Source organism: Talpa europaea (genome assembly GCF_964194135.1).
Source record: "Talpa europaea genome assembly, chromosome: 4".
Classification (NCBI taxonomy): Eukaryota; Metazoa; Chordata; class Mammalia; order Eulipotyphla; family Talpidae; genus Talpa; species Talpa europaea.
In genome coordinates this window covers 28,611,788-28,630,082 of record NC_140070.1, presented here as the reverse complement: position 1 = coordinate 28,630,082, position 18,295 = coordinate 28,611,788, and the positions used below count along the sequence as shown (strand labels likewise).

Genomic DNA, 18,295 nt, shown 5'->3' with positions numbered 1-18,295 from the left:
AAGAGTGCCTTAGGAGCTAGTACCAATTAGAAACAGTGGGTTTGAAGCCCAAATGTGACTAAGCAGGACTGACATTCACAGGAACAGCTTAAATACTTCCCAGAACCTCATGCTTCTTCATCATTTCTCACATAGTGAAGCTAATTTTTACAAATAAATGCACATCCTCAAAAATACACAAATAAAAGTTACTTCATCATTTTGCCAAAGATCCCACTTAGCTGGGTTAGTTCTGCCTTAAAAGCAAGCTCAGCATCTTACAGCTTAATTTTAAATCCTTAACTTCATTTAAAATTGAGTACTAAGCCCTTCATAGTAGTAAATTCATGTAAGATTGTGGTTCTGATTATGTGACTATATAACACGTGTTGCTGGTGCATTTGGAGCACATGTAAGTGACCTGAACATGCTATCATCCCAAAATTACCTTTGTAAGAGGTAAGGTGTTTTAAGTTCAATGAAGAATCCAGAGATCACAACACATCAGAAACAAGTTAATCTCCTAGGGATGGGAACTATGGGTTACACCATTGCAAATGCGGATTTTTTTCTACATTGTTGCTAACAAGGGAGAAGGACAGCAGCCTTCGCAGATTTTAAATTTACAGAGATAAAGTGACATTTCTTAGAAACATTAAGTCTCATTATTCATTATCCTAAGGGAATTCAGAAAGTCACTGTGTTCTCAAAGATGATCTCATCCCAGAATTTGAAGATGAAAGCATCAGAAAAAACAGGATATAAATACTCTTCCTTATGGTGAGCCAACAGTGGAGCTTGCTATGCTACTGTGAAATACACATGTGTTTTATAGCTATGTCTCCCAAGGGGGCAGATGACTCAGTGTTTTTCACATTTTGCTCTGTCAGAAGAGTTTCAGGTGGGCTTTGGGGGCTAGTACGGATGGGCAGAAAGGGGCACTGAAGGGAAATGATAAGCAGGCATTTTCTGGGCAGCGGTATCCCGTGTTCTCTCCTCAGTCCTGAACCACAGGACAATTGCTTTGTTTTACACACTGAGTCCTGCACAGGATTTTATTTGAAGAGATTACTTCTGCTATTAAAATTAATGTAAACCTTCCTGCAACGTCTACTTAAACATGACACGTTGAGCACAGGTACTTTTCTATGCTTTCTTCTGAAATTTTACTGAAACTAAAGGAAGACAGCAAGTATAAATAGAAAATGGAAAAGGAGAAAACAGCATTGATGCTGGTGTGAGTGTGTGTGTGCGAGGATGTGGGTAATTTAGCTCTTGAACCACCACAGGTTCTTGTCCCACGAAGCTATAAAAAGGAATTTGTAGGCATTTTAGATAAGTAAGCAGAGAGAAACAAACTTTAAGAAAGTAAAGTTTATTTAAAGGAAGAAAGTACTTGGGAGGGGCAAGGAAGCTGTTGTGGGCCTATGTTTAGGGGTATTTAAACCTTTTCCTCCCTCCATTCTAAAATCTCACCACACTATTTTTTGATTGGCTCTTCCTCCTAGTGACTATACTCCGGGCAGATGTGCCCATTTTCTTTCTTTTTTTTTGGGGGGGACCCTCACTGGTGGGTGGCTGGGGATCAAACCGGTGCTGCAGAGGCTGCGGGCAGCCTCTCAACCCAGCGCTCAACCGCTGCGCCACACCAGGGAAGATGTGCCCATTTTCCCAGCTCTTATCTTAGAGTTTCTCTTTTTTACTTTCCCTGTCCAAGATCTCCTAAAGTTTACTGTCCCAATTAACCTCAAATTTTAGCCTTAAAATTTATTGCTCTCAGGGCCTCCCCGGTGGCGCAGCGGTAGAGCGCTGGGTTGCGAAGCTGCCCGCGGCCTCTGCGGCACCGGTTCAATCCCCGGCTGCTCCCCGGCCACCAGAGGAGGGTCCCACATGGCGCGCAGACCTCTCCTGCCGCCCGCTGCTCCCCTCAGCAGTGTGCTTCGGTCCTTCTGCCTGCTCTGCTCCCCGCTCTGGCTCTGGTGAATTCTCTCACCCTCCTGCGCTTCTGACTGTACCCAGTGCATGTATAAACAAAACAAACAAATAAGGAAAAACATGCCTCTAAAAAAAAAAAAAAAAAAATTTATTGCTCTCATTAGCCCTCCTGAATTTCTCTGCCTTTATCTCAGAGGCCTCCCTTAGCTCTCTCAAAGCCCCTGCCTACACTGTCCCTGAAGGTGACTACTTAACCCTAACTTACCCTGGGACTCAGCTCCATGAGAAATTAAAAAAAAAAAAAAACTCAAGTAGCCCTTTGCTGGGTGCCCATAGGGGAGCAGGTAGATGAAGCACCTGCACATGTACAACAGACCCTGGAATTGCACAGGGAGCCACAAAGGCAGGGTTGGGTAAGTGCAGGCACAGAGCACTGACTGGTACGGGTGGAATGGTCTAGGCCTCTACCTGCTCTGCCTGCCTGTGGTCTAGCAGGACGAGGACATACTATCTTGAGATGATGAATGAGGAGCCTGTCCTGGGGAGCAGTAGGCACAGCTGAAGAGGCAATGGGTGTCCACTGAAATTAAGGGGATTCTGTGGAAGCTTAAACGCTGAAACTTCCATCATCCCCTTGCCTTAAGACAGGCTGAACCCCCCCCCCCCCCAGATGGAGTTTCAGAGTAGTTCTGTGGCAGTTTATTGTCTACGATAAAAGTGTTTTAGAGATTTTAATTGGCTGCAGCCTCATTAAACAGTTGTTTTAATCTGACTATTTTCAAGGGAAGCGCACCATTCATTGATTCAACAAATACTTACTGACAATGCATTAGGCAGTGTTTCAGGCAAGAGTTACATGGTGTTCACAACAGACTGCTCTCCGGGAGTTTATATTTTAGTGCAAGAGAAATACAAATAATGGGTTGAAAATAGGTAATACAATGCCAGGTAGTGACAAGGCCCACAAAGAAAAGTAAACCAGCTAAGAGGACAAGCAGGGTAAGAGGAAAGAGAGCGGTAGGTATGTTGGGTATTTGCTTTTTAATCAGGTGTCAGTGAAAGTATCTTTGAACTGACAGTAGATGTCAACCAGTCCCAACAGAACTTACAAGCAGCTTTTACTGTTTTACACTCAATTACTAATGGACAGATATCAAAATGAACAAAATATAAAAGAACAAAAAAAAATCATGGACAATATAGAGGTCAGAAGAAAACATTTAAAATAATTCAACTAAAATTAATATACTTAGTGAAATGGGAAAGAGTCATGCCCAATTTTTTTTTAAAACTTAAACAAAATGGACAAATTCATAGGAAAATACAATTCACTGGAACTTACTCAACTAGAAACAGAAAGCATAAAACCTTATAATCATTTAGGAAATGAAAGCAGTTAAAATAAATGTAAACACCAGACACAGATTGTTGTAAAAGTGAGAAACATCATCCCATGCAGACTTTTCTTATATAATGTGAAGAATGGCAGCTAACTGACACTTGGAGTAGCATAACCCTGGTATCAAACTAGAAAAAATTATAAGAAAAGAATACAACAGAACTATGTCACACATGAACATAAATGTAACAGTCCTAAACTATTATAAATAAAACATTATACCATAGGTATTATAAATATTTATAATTATATATTATAAACAAATCCAATAAAGAAATGTTATAAATAAGAGTAATATTATAAAGAAAATCTGATCATGTTAAAAATATATCCCTATTTACCTCTTCCCTTTACAGCTTATTGACCAATGGCAGTTCTTTTCTGTTTTAGTTAGAATAAATAAATGGATATTTAAAAAAAGTCATGTAGGTGTTTTGGCTGTACTCTAATTGGAAATGAGTCGATTTCAGTTTTTCTAGCATTGAAACATTTTCTAGGTGATGGAAAACTTAAATTATATTTGTATTGACTAGTAGCAGTACTCTTCATGAATTCTGTGCCAAGTTGAAGTATATTTTTCACAAAGATAGAGTGTGATAGCAAAACTAAACACTGTGCACAAAAGTATATGAATTATTCAGTCTTTAATGTCTTATAGATGTTTAATAAATGTGACGTGGTCTTGATAAAAATGCTACATATTTAAAAATTAAAGAACCATTTCTATTGACAAAAATTCTTCATTTAAAAATAATGTTACCATATGATATAAATGATTATTTGCATAGTTTTCCTACAATATCAGTTCAGGATATATGTCTTATTACTGAGGCAAATGTGAACATTTTATAGAAGTTTTTGTGAAATCATATCCTTTCATACCATGTTAATATTCCCTTAAAGCTAATGTATGTCATCAATTTGTCTAATAATATATGTGTTAATTTTTGTAAAAATACTTAGTCATTTTATTATATTTACATCTGCTATGATACAGATGCACTTGTATTTTAATGTGTCCACAAAAATGGTTATATTTAAATAAATGTGAATTAAAATGAAAAAAAAAATATATCCCTAACTGGGCCTCCCCTGCCTGCAGCCTCTGTAGCGCTGGTTTAATCCCCAGTCACCGGTGAGGGTCCCACATGGCGCGCAGATCTCTCCTGCCGCGCCCGCTACTCCCCTCAGCAGTGTACTTTGGTCCTTCTGCCTGTTCTGCTCCCCACTTTGGCTTTGGCGAATTCTCTCACTCTCCTGCGCTTCTAACTGTACCCAGTGCTTGTATAATAAATCTTAAAAAAATATATATATCCCTAACCAATTTTGGTTTGTATGCTAGGTATACAAGGATTACTCAATATTTTTGAAGTATTCATTCATTAATAGTTAATGGAAAAAAATCATATAATCATCTCAACAGATACAGACAAAGCATGTGATAAAGTTAAATACTCATGATAATTACTTGTAAATTATGAAAAAGGAAACACTATTAATTTCATAGAGAGAAACATTAAAGAAAACATAAAACTAACATCATCTTAAATGGGGGAAACATTAGAAGCGATCCATTTAATATAAGAAATGAGCTAAGGATTCCAAATACTACCATTTTTAATCCTAATGTGCTTGCCTACTTACCTAGTGCAATAAAATAAAGAAAGAAACCAGAAGCCCGAGGACTGGAAAGGAATAAATGAAGCTGCTGTTTTTTTATAGATGATATTTGTTTAAAAATCCCAAAGAAACTATAGACTTTATTAGAAATAAAGGAGAGATGTAGCAGAACAGTAATAACAAAGCGACTAAGTAAAGATTAATAAAGAAGGTTGTTTTTCTGTTTACAAGCAGCAAACAACAAAGCATTATCAAAGAGAATTTAAGATGACAGAATATCAAGAATAAAAAAAGACATATAATACCTCTAAATGGAAAATTACAAAATTTTATTAGGAAATATTAAATTAGAACTAAATAGAGGGGGAAAAGGCCATATTCATGCATTAAAATGAATGAATGGATGAATGGATTAACACTATGAAAATATAATTCTTCCCTAAATTAATCTGTAGATCCAAATCAATACCAGTCAAAATTCCAAGGAGGTATTTTGCTGAATTTGATGATTTAAAATGTATCTAAATGTATTTTTTAAATTATTTATCGATGAATTTAAAATATATTTAAAATGTATACAGAATAAAAAAGCCAGAACAGGCAGTGTACTTGTGAAGTGAGAACTTCCCTGGGTAGAAAGCAGGGTTTGACTTTGAAGCTTTGGTAAGTCAGACTGTTATGGTACAGGTGCAGGGATAGGAATTGAATAAATAGAAGGGAATTCACGTATAGTACATAAGAAGTGCCTGTAAGATCAGTGACCAAGAGTGGGATTGTTGAATAAATATGATGGAAAAATGGCCACGTACATGGAAAAAGATGAGATTGGCCTTCTCTATAGCAACTCCAGAAACTAACTCCAGTTGAATACAGAATTTTAAAGAAAGCCAATACTTTTTCTTATGTTTAATTCTTTTTAAAAGGATTTATTTATTTATGTGTACAAGAGCTGGGGTAAAGGCCAGAGATGCAGGGGGGTGAGGATTCACCAGAGACAGAGCGGGGAACAGAACAGGCAGACTGACTGAAATGCTCTGCTGAGGGGAGCAGTGGGCAAGAAGGGAGAGGTCTGCTGCGCCATGTGGGTTGCTCCCTGGCCAGCTGGGGATCGAACTCATGCTGCAGAGGCTGTGGATTTCTTCATGGTGCGGTGCTTAATCCCTTGTGCCACCAGTGAGGCCCCAAAAGGGCAATCCTTTCAACTCTTGCTAAGTCTGCAGATTGCCTAGGACCTCACTAATCAAAGTTATGGCCAATTGACAGGCAGCAAGGACATCAGCTGGGAGATTGTTAGAAGTGCAGAATCTTGAGGCCCACCTGGGCCTACAGAATCAGAACTAGCATTTCAACAAAATCCCCAGATGATTCATATGCACATTAAAATTTGAGAAGCTCTGGTCTATGCCCTGTTTTCTAGATAAAATTACAATTTTTCATACATTTTTATTGGAATTAGAAACTATGCAAACGACCAATTATATCCTGAAATAAATGATGATAAATGAGCAATGAGACCCTGAAATTAATTAGGATAGGGAAACAAACACCTGGAAGACAGCTTAAGCACAGTTTAATAAACACCCCTGATTAAGCAGGAATTACATTTCCCAGTTCCCCCTATTTACTGCAGTGGAATGTACCAGAGGGTGATGCTGATGCTTTTGGGGCTGCTTCAGGGGCCACCTGTGCTGTGCCACGCTACTCTAATCATCAGCCACATAGCTTAAGTATGGCCTGATCCCCCAGTCAAAAATCAGTATTGTGTCTAGCAACAAAATTCAATCTAGAAATCTGATCAAGAGGCTAGGCAAGTGAGCCAAAAAACCGAAAAACTAAAACCTGAAAAACAGACTCAATAGACAGGTGGGGAGGGATACCCAAATAAATGCAGTAGACCATGGCAAAAAATACGCAAGGATTGAAAGGCTATCTTTTATTAAACACAGATGACAAAATCCATTAGGTACATATCAGGAAATCAACTCAGAAGAGCACTCACCGAGAGGAAAGACTTGGTTTCCCGCTTTTGCTACAGCTTGTATAAATTCCTGGGCCATCATCAAAGAAGCTTCCAAGCGCCAACTTCTGTCGGATAGATTCTCTCTCATTTTTCTGTGCCTAAAATTACAAGAAAATAAAAAATGCTGATCAGCAGACAGACACCTCACCACCATAGGCAGCTTAACCACTAAGTTTCTTAGAACTATAACATTAGATTAAAAATAAACATGCCACAGCACAAGGACATCTGTATGAAGAGCAGAAGCTAAACCAGACCCTCCTGGTTCCACCTCCAAGAGCAATTTCGATTCTTCAGTGCCCTCTGTGATCACTGGGTCTAGGAAATTGCCACGGTGGAACAAAATGATTTCACCAGGAAGGACCTAGGTTATTTGGTACTGTAATCTTTTGTCTTCTTAGCTGCTAGCTATGCTAATAAAGTCCTGGAGGGCAAACACTTGGCCCTAAATTTAATTGCTTTTGTTCCAAATGTCTTTCCCTTCCTTATTTTGTCCCTTTGGCCAGCCATCTTTATGGAAAGCACATCAAAGCATTCATCCAACATGCACCAAAGCTCTGAGGTGGTAGCTCCCCCATCCCCAACCTGGGGCTACCAGAGCAGGATGGACAGACAGCCCTGACTCCCTAGGTTTACAATCTTAATGGGGTCTGCTGCTTCTCTTCAAGAGTTATCCAGATCTCACCGGGTTTAGGATGTGGGAAACCCTAACACAGGATCTGAATAGCTGGAGAATTCCAGTTGGGCCCATCTGTTTCATATATTGAAGGGAGTGAGGGTGGTGTGCCGAAAGGGATTGGTAAACAACATGACTGTGATAATTTGGATCTGTTTACAACACTTGGCTTCCCATCAAAGTCCCATAAAAACTCACTATGCTGAACCTTTAAACTCTTCAAGCAACAGGAGAGAAGATTAGACATGATTTCCTTAGTCAAAAATAACACAACTACAAACACAAACACAATGAGTTAGTTATCCCTGGGTGCAAATGCAACTTTGGTGTTCTGCTCCGTGAGATGATGAAGGCTGAGAGGTGCACCATTTTATGTTCTGAGACTCTGCTGAGAAATTACATTACAAATCCAGGACACAGGATTGAGGGGACAGCTGAAGGCATGCTGGCCCCTTCTGTCTCCCAGTGGGAGGCTGTGGGTGCTGCAGCAACACCTGGAAGTAGACATGAAAGCGGAGATTTCCGAAGAGCCTACATGTCACAGGCCTGTGGGAAGGTAAGTAGATGCAAGGCTTCCTTTCATTCCAAGTGAAGGGTGGCACCTAACAGGTTCAGCTTGCTCCATCTAACACTGCAGCCCCTTAGTCACATGTAGCTATATATGTTTAAATTTAAAAGTAATTAATAAAAATTAAAATCCAGTTCTCAGTCACACTGGCTACATTGCAAGAGCTTTGCAGCCACAGGTAGGCAGTGGATATGGCACCAGACAAAGCAGAGCAAAACATTCACAGCACAGGGCCACTAAGACAGGGCTTACAGCTGCCAGCTGAATAGGCACAGCGGAATCTGCTGTAGTCTTTAAGATAATGTTCCCATCGCTTCTTGGCCTTCTGTGTAAATCAAGTGTAAGATACACACCACCAGGATCCACCTCCACCTATTGGGTTTCAATAGGTTTGAGAGCTTCCCATTTAAGGAAGCTCATCTCTATTCTCCTTGTGTCTAAAAATTGTTAGATATAGGCATTCTCTCAACTTTGACATAATGATGCTATCAATCTGTGTACCCTCCTACCTTCCTAACTATCCATTATCCATCCAGCTATGATTCCATTCATTCATCCATCCGTCCCCCATTTTTGGCATGCACCCATGGAACTAATACACTACAAGTTATGGAGTGTGTGCTCATGTGCAATACAACCACAAAGCGAAAAACTGCTTTTATTCAGTGATAGAGGTGAAACTGATTGCATATTATTTACTGGGCTTGCATAGCACTGAATCCTGAGAAAGGAACCTTCAGGTGGTAAAGGGAAGTAAGCACTTGCAATTGTGCTGCTGGGAACTCAGATTAAAGCAGTCAACCCTTCCAAATATACAGGGTTGGGGCTTGTGATGATCCTGCCAAAATAGCACCATCTTGATATATCTTCATTTAAAACAAATTCATTTCAAAATCCCCAAATCTGCCAGGCAGATTAAGTGCATTCAGTGAATGTATTTCTCAATCCATATAACAGACAAAGGAGATTCTCACCCAATATGTCCTATAGTCACAAAACTGTTGCGTGCAACTGAACGTCCACATATAAAATCAGCAGATGTCAATGTAAGCGTTAATGACTAAAGTCCAACAACATATGGTACCCAATGGTCTGAAAAAGGATTCACTGAAGGAAAACACCCGCTCCAGGTGTGACTGTGCAAAGCCTTGAGTCCATGTCTATCTTGCCTGATTTGCTGATACACTAAAGCTGTAGATACTTGAGAAGGCCTCACAGCAATTCTATTTGCATTAATTACTATTCTTTGCACCCAAATATGTCATTGACAGTTCAGAGAAGATTGCTGTATAATGTACAAGCTTCCTCCTTCCCCCTTTTCCTCCTTCTTCCTCTGGATCCACTGAATAAATAAAAAAAGTATGGTAACTACAAACACCATCCATAATCGATCACTTAGATGTGGATCAGTGGTGATGTGTTGGTATAGTTCTTCCTAGTTTTTCATCTTATGTGTGTACTTTTTTTCTTTTTATGAAACCAAACCTCGGAATTACTTATTCCTGCCTTTTAAATTTTTTTTATGACGGTCTGTGAGTTTGAAAATTTTATATTAAGACCTTTTGAGTTTTAATATGTGTTATGTAGTTAAGTCAGTATTGCTTCATGTTACTGTTTCAAAGGCTTTGTGCTCAGAAAGCCCATGCAGTCCAGAGATAAAGGTTCATACTTGATGTTGGAGGATTAAAGAAGAACTGATGTAAATTGCTTAACAGCAGTACCTGACTGATGATGTCAATCTGCAGTCAAGGGCAGCTGTCACAGTTAACCCTCAGCAATTCCTGCCTTGACAATGCGGGTGGTCAGAGGTTGCCTTACTGTTCTGAGAGAGCCTGGAGGCCAAGCCCATTCTGTCCAGGGCCAGCTCTGTCTGCCTTCCACCTTACTCTTCCACATGGACAGTGAGGTCCAGGCAAATAATGGCAGACACCTTGTTGGGGATCCAAAACAAAATGTCGTGATCTACTTCTTTCCTGGGGTAGATGTGATAAATTCTCAGAAATGGAGAAAATACTGGGCTGCAGTAACATGGAACGCCAATACACACAAGTGTCTTCTCATAAGTGGTGTGGACAGTTCTGCTCTGGCTTCTTTTGAACAATTACGATTCCTAAAATTTCTAAAAACAATGACTGAATTGACTAACAGAAAAATGGGCTTTCTCTTAAAGTGTGACCATTGGAACCTAATTTCCTTTTCCACATGTCAAAAGTGTGTGTCATTTCAAAATTCTTCAGTTGTCTAAGGGGAACTTAGTTGGCTAAGAGAGTTGCCCACCTGTCTACCTGCAGGGGAATTGTATCCTCCAATTCTCTTAAAGTCCTGGATGCCCCAGGGCGAGGAGGGTGAAGGGACATGAGGGAGGGGATGAATGGACTCAGATCCACACTGTGCTGATGGCGGGCAGAGCCATGTCCTCTCCTGAGAAAGCCCTGGAAATGCCCTCGGAAAACAAAAGTCAAACCTCTAAAATTGACAGTGCTAGCAAAAAGCAGAAGGGCAACTAACAAACAGCAGCTCATCACCTGCTTTTTATTTACTCTAATTGCTTTCCTCTGAATTACTCCACCCTTTTTAATTTTTTTTTAATTTTTACTCCTAACTTTAAAAAATTTCTTGTGTTGGTGAATCCCCTGCTGCCACCTCCCTGTGCTGGGCAGGTGAGGGTCCATGACTTTTGAGGGGCCATGTGACCACATTCTAGAACACGGACCACCAAACACACCCTGCTCCGCCTTTCCCACCACACAACATTCTGCTCAGTTCTCAAATCTGACAAATATTCTGAGCGGGCAGAGAGTGCCCAAATCCAAATCTAGTGTATCCCCAAGTTCTTTCCAAACTTTCTTTTGGATGAGGGGTGTCCCCATCTAAGAGACCGTTCCCAGTCCTCTCCACAGGCCCTGCCTCCACCCCCGGACCCCCCTCTCCCAGCCAGCAGCATGGTGACATCTCTGGTCTCGGAAGCAGGGGCCACCTCGCCTTTCACATGCTAATCTGCACATAAATTGACTTAGCAGAAAATTGGGTATTTCTCCATTTCTAAAATGCATATAATTGACCAACTGTATTTTTGTGGGAGCAGCTGTGGGGCCACTAGAATTCTCAGGGATACACTCGGGGAAATGACATCCTAAACCAAAACTTAAAGCCAGCTGGTGCTCAGGACCCTCAAACAGCTGCTTCCCCTGACTCCTGACAGGGGGTGGAGGGAACCCAAGTAGCAGGAGAGGCCCGCTGGCAAGAGGAGGGGCTCCTTCAACTCCCAGAGGAGTCGTCTATTTAAAGAAGCACCAATTAATGAGAATGGCACGGCGGGGCAGTGGAGTAGATGCAGAGGTAAGCTTTGGAGCAGCAATAATCGGGCCTGGATGGGACTCAGTTATGCGGAAGGGGAAAGAGAAGAAAGGAAAACATTTTCTGCTACCATCTCCTCCCCCACTGATCTCCTGCTCCTCTCAGCTTTATCTGGTTCTTACTTTTACCTGTTCACCAAGGGAACTGAAATCACTCTTACTATTAAATAGGCTTGGTTTAGGGGCCTCCCCGCGGCGCAGTGGTTGAGCGCTGAGCTGCGAAGCTGCCCACAGCCCCTGCAGTGCTGGTTTGATCCCCGGCCACCTGGCGAGGGTCCCACATGGTTCACAGACCCCTGTCCCACATGGCTCACAGACCCCTCCTGCCACCCGCTGCTCCCCTCAGCAGTGTATTTCGTCGGTCTGCCAGTTCTGTTCCCCGCTCTGGCTCTGACTCTGGTGAATTCTCTCACCCTCCGTGCTTCTGACTGTACCCAGTGCTTGTATAAATAAATAAATAAATCTTAAAAAAAAATAGGCTTGGTTTAAAAGGTCCACTGCCCCAGGACTCGTCATGGGCAGTATGCTCCCAATACCCTCCTTTCTGCATTACTCAGGGCTTCACACACTCCAGGTGCATGAGAGTCACCTGTGGGTCTGGTTAACTAGCGGACTGGGATTCACAGGCAGGCTGAGGTCTCCCTAAGAGGCCCCCTGAGGCTCAAGGGGTTAGACAGCTCAAGGAGGCCCCCCTAAGTTGAAGATGCTTTGTGGGCTTAAAAGCTCTTTCTCCTTCCACATGGGGTGTGAACAGGCCTCAGGAAGTGCTTATTAAAAAGCAATGAAGCAACACTTTCCAGCCACAGGAATAGGAAAGAAGGTGCCACTGAGGAGAAATTTCCTGAGGGAGGGCGCAGGTTATTCCAGAAGCTGAAGAACACCCTGGTCCCCCTGGTCCCTGAAGGAAGGCAGGATGCCCAGAGGCTCCCATGCCCCTGTTTACTGAGAGAAGTGCACCGGCTGCCACACCCACACTGAGAGGCCCTTTCTTTAGCATATGTTTCTAAAGCCAGTAGTTCTTCAATTTGATTATGCAGGAGAATCAACTGGAGAGCTTGTGGAAAGAAGCTATTTTTCAATTCAGGAAGTCTGGGCAGGGCTGAGAAAGTGCATTTCTCGCAAGATCCCAGATGAACCAGGCTCCTGGTTCAGACACAGAACCAGGCCTTCCACAGTGGACAGATCAATCAGCTAAATGAAACAAACTTGGCTCTTTAATGGAGCACAAATCTGTTGCATGCTGCATGTCCCGGCTCTGGATCCACGTGGATTTCATTTGTACTCTCTGGCCACTGCCCAGGCCTTGCAGGAAGCCTGTTTTTAAGCAATTAGCAATCCCTTGCCTCAGTGCAGTCTATTGCCTAGTGATATCCGGCATCATCACCATTAGCAGCAACCACCAGGGAGCTGGGATGGGCTCTGGAGCTCCTGGTGGAAAGCATTCTTCCTAAGGAAAGAGGAGTCACTCTTGTTTCTCTCCCCAGCTTGTAAAAAAGGCTTTAGTCTAAGTTTTATAGGCAGTTCTCCTTGGCGGGGGCCAAGTCTTTCAAACGTGAGCAACTGGAAGTCCAGGACTTATTTATTCATTAGGCAAATTTTATTAGTTGTCACTAACACAAGCATACGGATGTGCTTTGTAATTATTTTCTCACCATAACTGCCATGGCTTTGTTATAAGATTGATATAGGAAAGCAACATTATGTAACCAGGAGGTTATTTCGTTCTTGCATCTTATTTTATCCACTTAGAAGAGTGGAAATATGAGTTAAGTTGCTAGTAGCTTGCTGTTGGTTGTTGCCCAAACACTCTTTTTAGTTTGTATTTGATGTTTTTTCCATTTCAAACATGTAACCGAAAAGGTCCAGAAAGGTGATGATGAGACACCAAATACAGATACCCTGAAATGCTGTCACATCTCTTATCTTTGCCTCCTTGCACAGATCTGCCTAAACAAATTCCCCAGATGACATGTCAGCCCAGGTCGTTGGGCAGTATTGAGGCCTGGGTCTGGCTTGACCAGTGGCAGAACTCACAGGAGAGCTGCCAAGTCCAGATGGGCCGCCAAGGAGAAGGACTCTGGGGTCCAGTGACACCTGTTTTCTTTTTACTGGAGAAATGGCCAACTTCAAAAGTGCTGGGATGCCTGTCCAGGGGGTGGGCAATGAATGCCTGAGGATGGTTGTACCCACAGACTGCATGTGCACTGTGTTACAGGGAGGGGATTTAAGCAGAAGCAGGTAGACACAGTGCTGCTGTGCACTGTCCCCAATACCCCAATTGTCAATTATCATGAAAGACTTGAGTTGTTTAACAAACGACTAGGGCTGAAGATCAGTAGTCATTTACTGGTCAAGTGGAAATCTGGGAGGTCAAGGTGGGAGCCACAGAGGTGGCCACAGCAGTAGAAACATTTCAACATTAAATCCCACAGTGGGAATGACATGTTTTTTCTTCCACATTTGTAGCACATCTCATCCAAACAAACTGCTGGGGCGTCAGGCTCTCTTAGAACTTCGCCCACAGAGCTCGACACAGGGTGGTGTTATCCAGGGATTCTATTTTTATCAGGTGCCATTTCAGGAGTCTGTGAAACCACCCCAGCTGTTCACTATCACCGTTGGAACATAGCCACCTCACACCTACTGCAGGGCTATGAAACAGCTGAACTTCAGTCAACCTCCAAGAAGCAGGGGTCCCAACCTTAAGATCTGGAAGAGCCGCCACAGGTGTGGGGCCAGAAAGATGTGCAGGGGGTTGTAACAGTGATTTGGAGTCAAGAAGACCCAAGTTATCATCCAACTATCACACTTAGTGCAAGTTACTGAAACTTCAAGCCCTACTTTCCTTTTCTGATAAAAGATAATGAAACTGATCTTTGAGGTTGTTTTAAGGATTAAATGCAATACTATATAGAAAGCACAGGCACTGGATCGGGCCCAGAATAAGTGGCAGCAGCTAATATAGAAGAAGGGATGGGTAAGTCAGTGAGAAGGATGGGGAGACAGCAGCAATGTCCAAAACGGCAAACCCATAATGGTTGCGGGGTTGTGGGGAGATTGGGAATAACTGCCAATGGAATCGGGGTTTCCTTTCGGGAGAGATGAAAATATTATGAAATTAGATGGCAGTGATTCACACAACTGAATGAGAATATTAAAAACCATCAAAGTGTATACTGTAACAGTGAATTTTGTGGTATGAGAATTATCTCAATAAAACAAAATAAAAATACAACTTATATCTGGAAAATCTACTTCCCTGAAACAGCCTGTTCCCAGACTGCTGGCTAATAAGGCAGGTCAATGGGTGAAATTATGAAAATAACCCTGAACTAGGAGCCAAGAGCTGCATATCCACAATGTCCAAGATGAACCATGCCAATTCCTCCCATGAAGGAAGGGAGACCCTGGCTGGAGGCAGGAGAGACTGTCCCTGGGTGGCTGAGGTGGGACAGGCTCCAGGGCTCAGTGATGTATCAGAGTTCTCCAGGCGCTTTAAGCCTTTACAGATGGAAGACGTGAGGTTAATGGGGGTGACCAAGGCTTTTCCTTCGTAATCGTGGGGGGCGGGCGGGCTCCTGTCTACAGTGGCAGCTGGCACTCTGTTCCTGTTTATTGCAGTTTATCGCAAGCAGTCATTTCCATTCACCTTTAAAACGCACAAGGCGCAGCTGTGGCTTCACTTTAAATATTGTTCCTTCCAGCCTTTTAATTTTTCACGGGCGCCTCCCTATCTTTCACCATAATTGGATGCACAACACTGGAGACAGCCCCTGGGGGACAAAGCAGCTCTCCCAGCATCCACTGCAGGCCTGTCGCAGCAGAAGGCACACAGCTCCCTGCCTGGGACAGCTAGGGGCTGGTCTTTGGTCTATTCTAGGCAGGATCTTCTTGGTTTCCTTGCTTCCCTATGGGTGAAGCTGATCTTCCAGGCCTGAGATGTCACAGGCTACACCCGCTGCCCAAGTTGCTCTCAGAATGTTTCTCCAGATAACAATTCCAGGCAGCTTACTTTGTGTGGCATGTGCACCTCTGTGTCAGGGGTGTAAGCTCCTTGAGGGGAAGCCAGGGCTTCTGCTGTGGTCCCGGCCAGCACACAACGCCAGGAACCAGCAGGGCACTTGGTGATCAATGGCTGAAGGAGTCAGGACAGTGGACACATGTGTGTGCCACCATGGTCCTGGGGACAGGTGAGTGTGGGTCACACTCGGAAGACTGCTCGGAGACTCGGAAGCTGCTCTGAGCAAGGCAGGCAGCAGTGGGTGAATGCACACTCCCTGGGTTCTGCCAAGCTGCAGTCCTTCCTAAGCACTAAGATCTGCTTTCTGTTGGTGAAGTTTTACATCATCCCTGAATATACCAGAGGTCCTTACAAAACATTGCTCTTACCATCAGGACCTCCCTCAGGAAAAGCAGCAGATGGCATACATGCATGCTCTTCCTTCCTCCCTGGAATCTAATTTTAGTCTCCGGGAAGTGACCTTTCCCCTGAAGGCCATTTGCCTGACTCTGAAACGACCTTGTAAAATAATCCCTAGGCACGTAGTATAGATTAGTGCAACTTGCAAGGAAATTCTATGGTACTGAGGCAGAGATATACCGATTTTCTGTTAATGACAATGAATTTCAAGGTGAAAGGAAGTGACGTAAGAAATTATTAAAACTTTTTCTTTCATTTTATTATTTACAAATATCTTTTTGCATGCATGTTTATGATAGGTAATATATTTGTCAGTATATATGTGTACAACTTATGAATCAAATATAGGCATGGGCTCGAATACATTTTACCTATACAAGGTCCAGAAAGCCTGTGAACCACTGCTTGATGTCATCGAATTAAATTATCTACTTAGCCAACCAAACAGCAACAACATTAGAGGAAAAAATACGTTAAAAAGAATATTCTAATTAGGAAAAGTGATTTTTAGGCTAGGCAGCTCTTCTTCACATTTTAAAGAAAGTATAGGTTGCCCTATCTCATTAGATGTGCTTAATAAAATCATTGTGGTGTTTTTATCGCATGAAGAAGCCTTCATAACCACCAAGACAGGCATAAATTTGAAAGCACTCTGCCTGAGAAAGGTAGTTAAAAAGCTGAAGCGACAAGAGAACGCCCCTATGTTGAGAGCCTAACGGGAGACACCGAGCATCTCACACAGGAGAAGCTTCATCTCCTGGTCTTTTGGAACAACCCTCCAGGTACTTTGTCCCTGAAGCAGCACGTGTTGTTCTGCTGCCTTAGTTGATAAGGATTATACAAGGGACTCTGTTTTGCTGGGGGTGGTGTTTGGAAGCTACTTGAGCCTGCGTGTTTGTGGCTTCACTGGGTGCTGTATCGGGTTGCGCCTACCAATGCTCACTCCTTCCTGGCATCTGCGCTCCTGCTCCGTTTCTAAGTCGGTGAAACTCCAGTGGCCATTACGTTATTGTTATTGCATTAGCAATGGAATGCACTTTTTCCCTAAGTGCAACTGAAGTACACTTTTCTATCTGAGAAACAGCTTGACAAAGAAAGCCGTGAGGGGTGGCCTGGCCCACAGCACCTGCACTTGTCTTGCAGGGCTGGGGAGGGAGCGCCTGCTTGCCAGGGAGTCCCAGCCTCTCTGGCACAGCTGTGTCCACAGGAGGGGACAGCTGAGAAGGGAGGGCTTTAGCCTCTGAGCATGTCCCACCCTGGGTGTGCGTCCCCTTCTTGGGGCGCACAAGGGACAAAGCAGTGTGGGTTATTTGAGCCTGATTTACATATTTAAGTTTTAACTTCTGGAGAAAGCACATCAACTATGGTGAACTACTCTAAGAAAGTGCATACTTAAAACATCTACACTCAGCCATGTTTTACACTATTACCCCTAAGATCCATCGTGATGGAAGCTTCTTTAACCATCTTTAACCCCAAGGTAAAGGCTGGTATCCACGTAAGAAAGTTAGGAACAGTTTGATCAACTTAAAAATTTAGCAGCAAGTTTTACTGCTGTAGGTGGTGTATTAACTTATAGTAACTATGCCTCTGAGGGAAAAGAGGTCATGCTCTCCAGGTCTGTGAAGGAAGAGCCCTTATTTTTCATGCTGTGCTGTGACCTACCCTTGACTTATGGAAAATAATAAGGGGGAAGGACACAGTGTGTGTTTAGCCTTCTGTAGACAGACAACCACACACCGTTCGTTTAGTTTTATGACCTCACCCATATAACTAAAGCCTTTTTTACTTGGGCCTGTTATTACCAGACAATTACCATACAAAAATTGCCAAAAATACATTTACTGACTTTCAAAAGAAAAAGCAAGCAAAGAAACTGCCAATGTCCTATCAATTTAAAAAGCCCCAAACTTCTTAGTGAAATTTTGTATTTTTCATCATTAAAAACGTCAAACTTAGTAAGATAGGTTAAACTTTTTTGTAATCATGCATTGTAGACAAATTGTCAACCTATCGATAATTAAAAAAAAATTACTCCTTTACATAAAAAGCCTGCCTTGCAATTTAAATGCATAGTGGCATTTTTTTTTCAACTTCAGAACAACAACATGCATATTCCCGCTACAGCTACTATATATTAATGCGAATGTAAACTGGAAAGAACAGAAAGACCTCTCCTAGCTCAATGCACTCAATTCTGTGCATTTAGCTTTCTTGAATATATTATGGCAATGGCCACTGAGTGTGGAATTTGGCCACTCCTCAAGGGTGCTCTTTCTCCCAGTTAGAAAAATGGTCTAATTGTTTACAAACAAAAGAGCT

At 42.5% G+C, this 18,295-nt stretch overlaps 1 protein-coding gene across 13 annotated transcripts in view; it reads right to left on the bottom strand.

Annotated features, from left to right (window-relative positions):
- The window catches only part of LOC311170438 (schwannomin-interacting protein 1), a gene marked incomplete at both ends in the record, with an annotated part of 491,191 nt that overhangs the window by 18,585 nt on the left and 454,311 nt on the right, over window positions 1–18,295 (bottom strand). For 10 of the 13 annotated variants that reach the window (XM_084232819.1, XM_084232812.1, XM_084232817.1 and 7 more), the window contains one exon: window positions 6,933–7,051. The exons of 1 other annotated variant lie outside the window; for it this stretch is intronic. In XM_084232819.1, coding sequence (XP_084088945.1) covers window positions 6,933–7,051 — 119 coding nt within the window. Of the gene's footprint in view, window positions 1–6,928; window positions 7,052–18,295 lie in introns of those variants that run through there. 2 more of the 13 variants (XM_084232823.1, XM_084232814.1) reach the window with 2 other exon arrangements.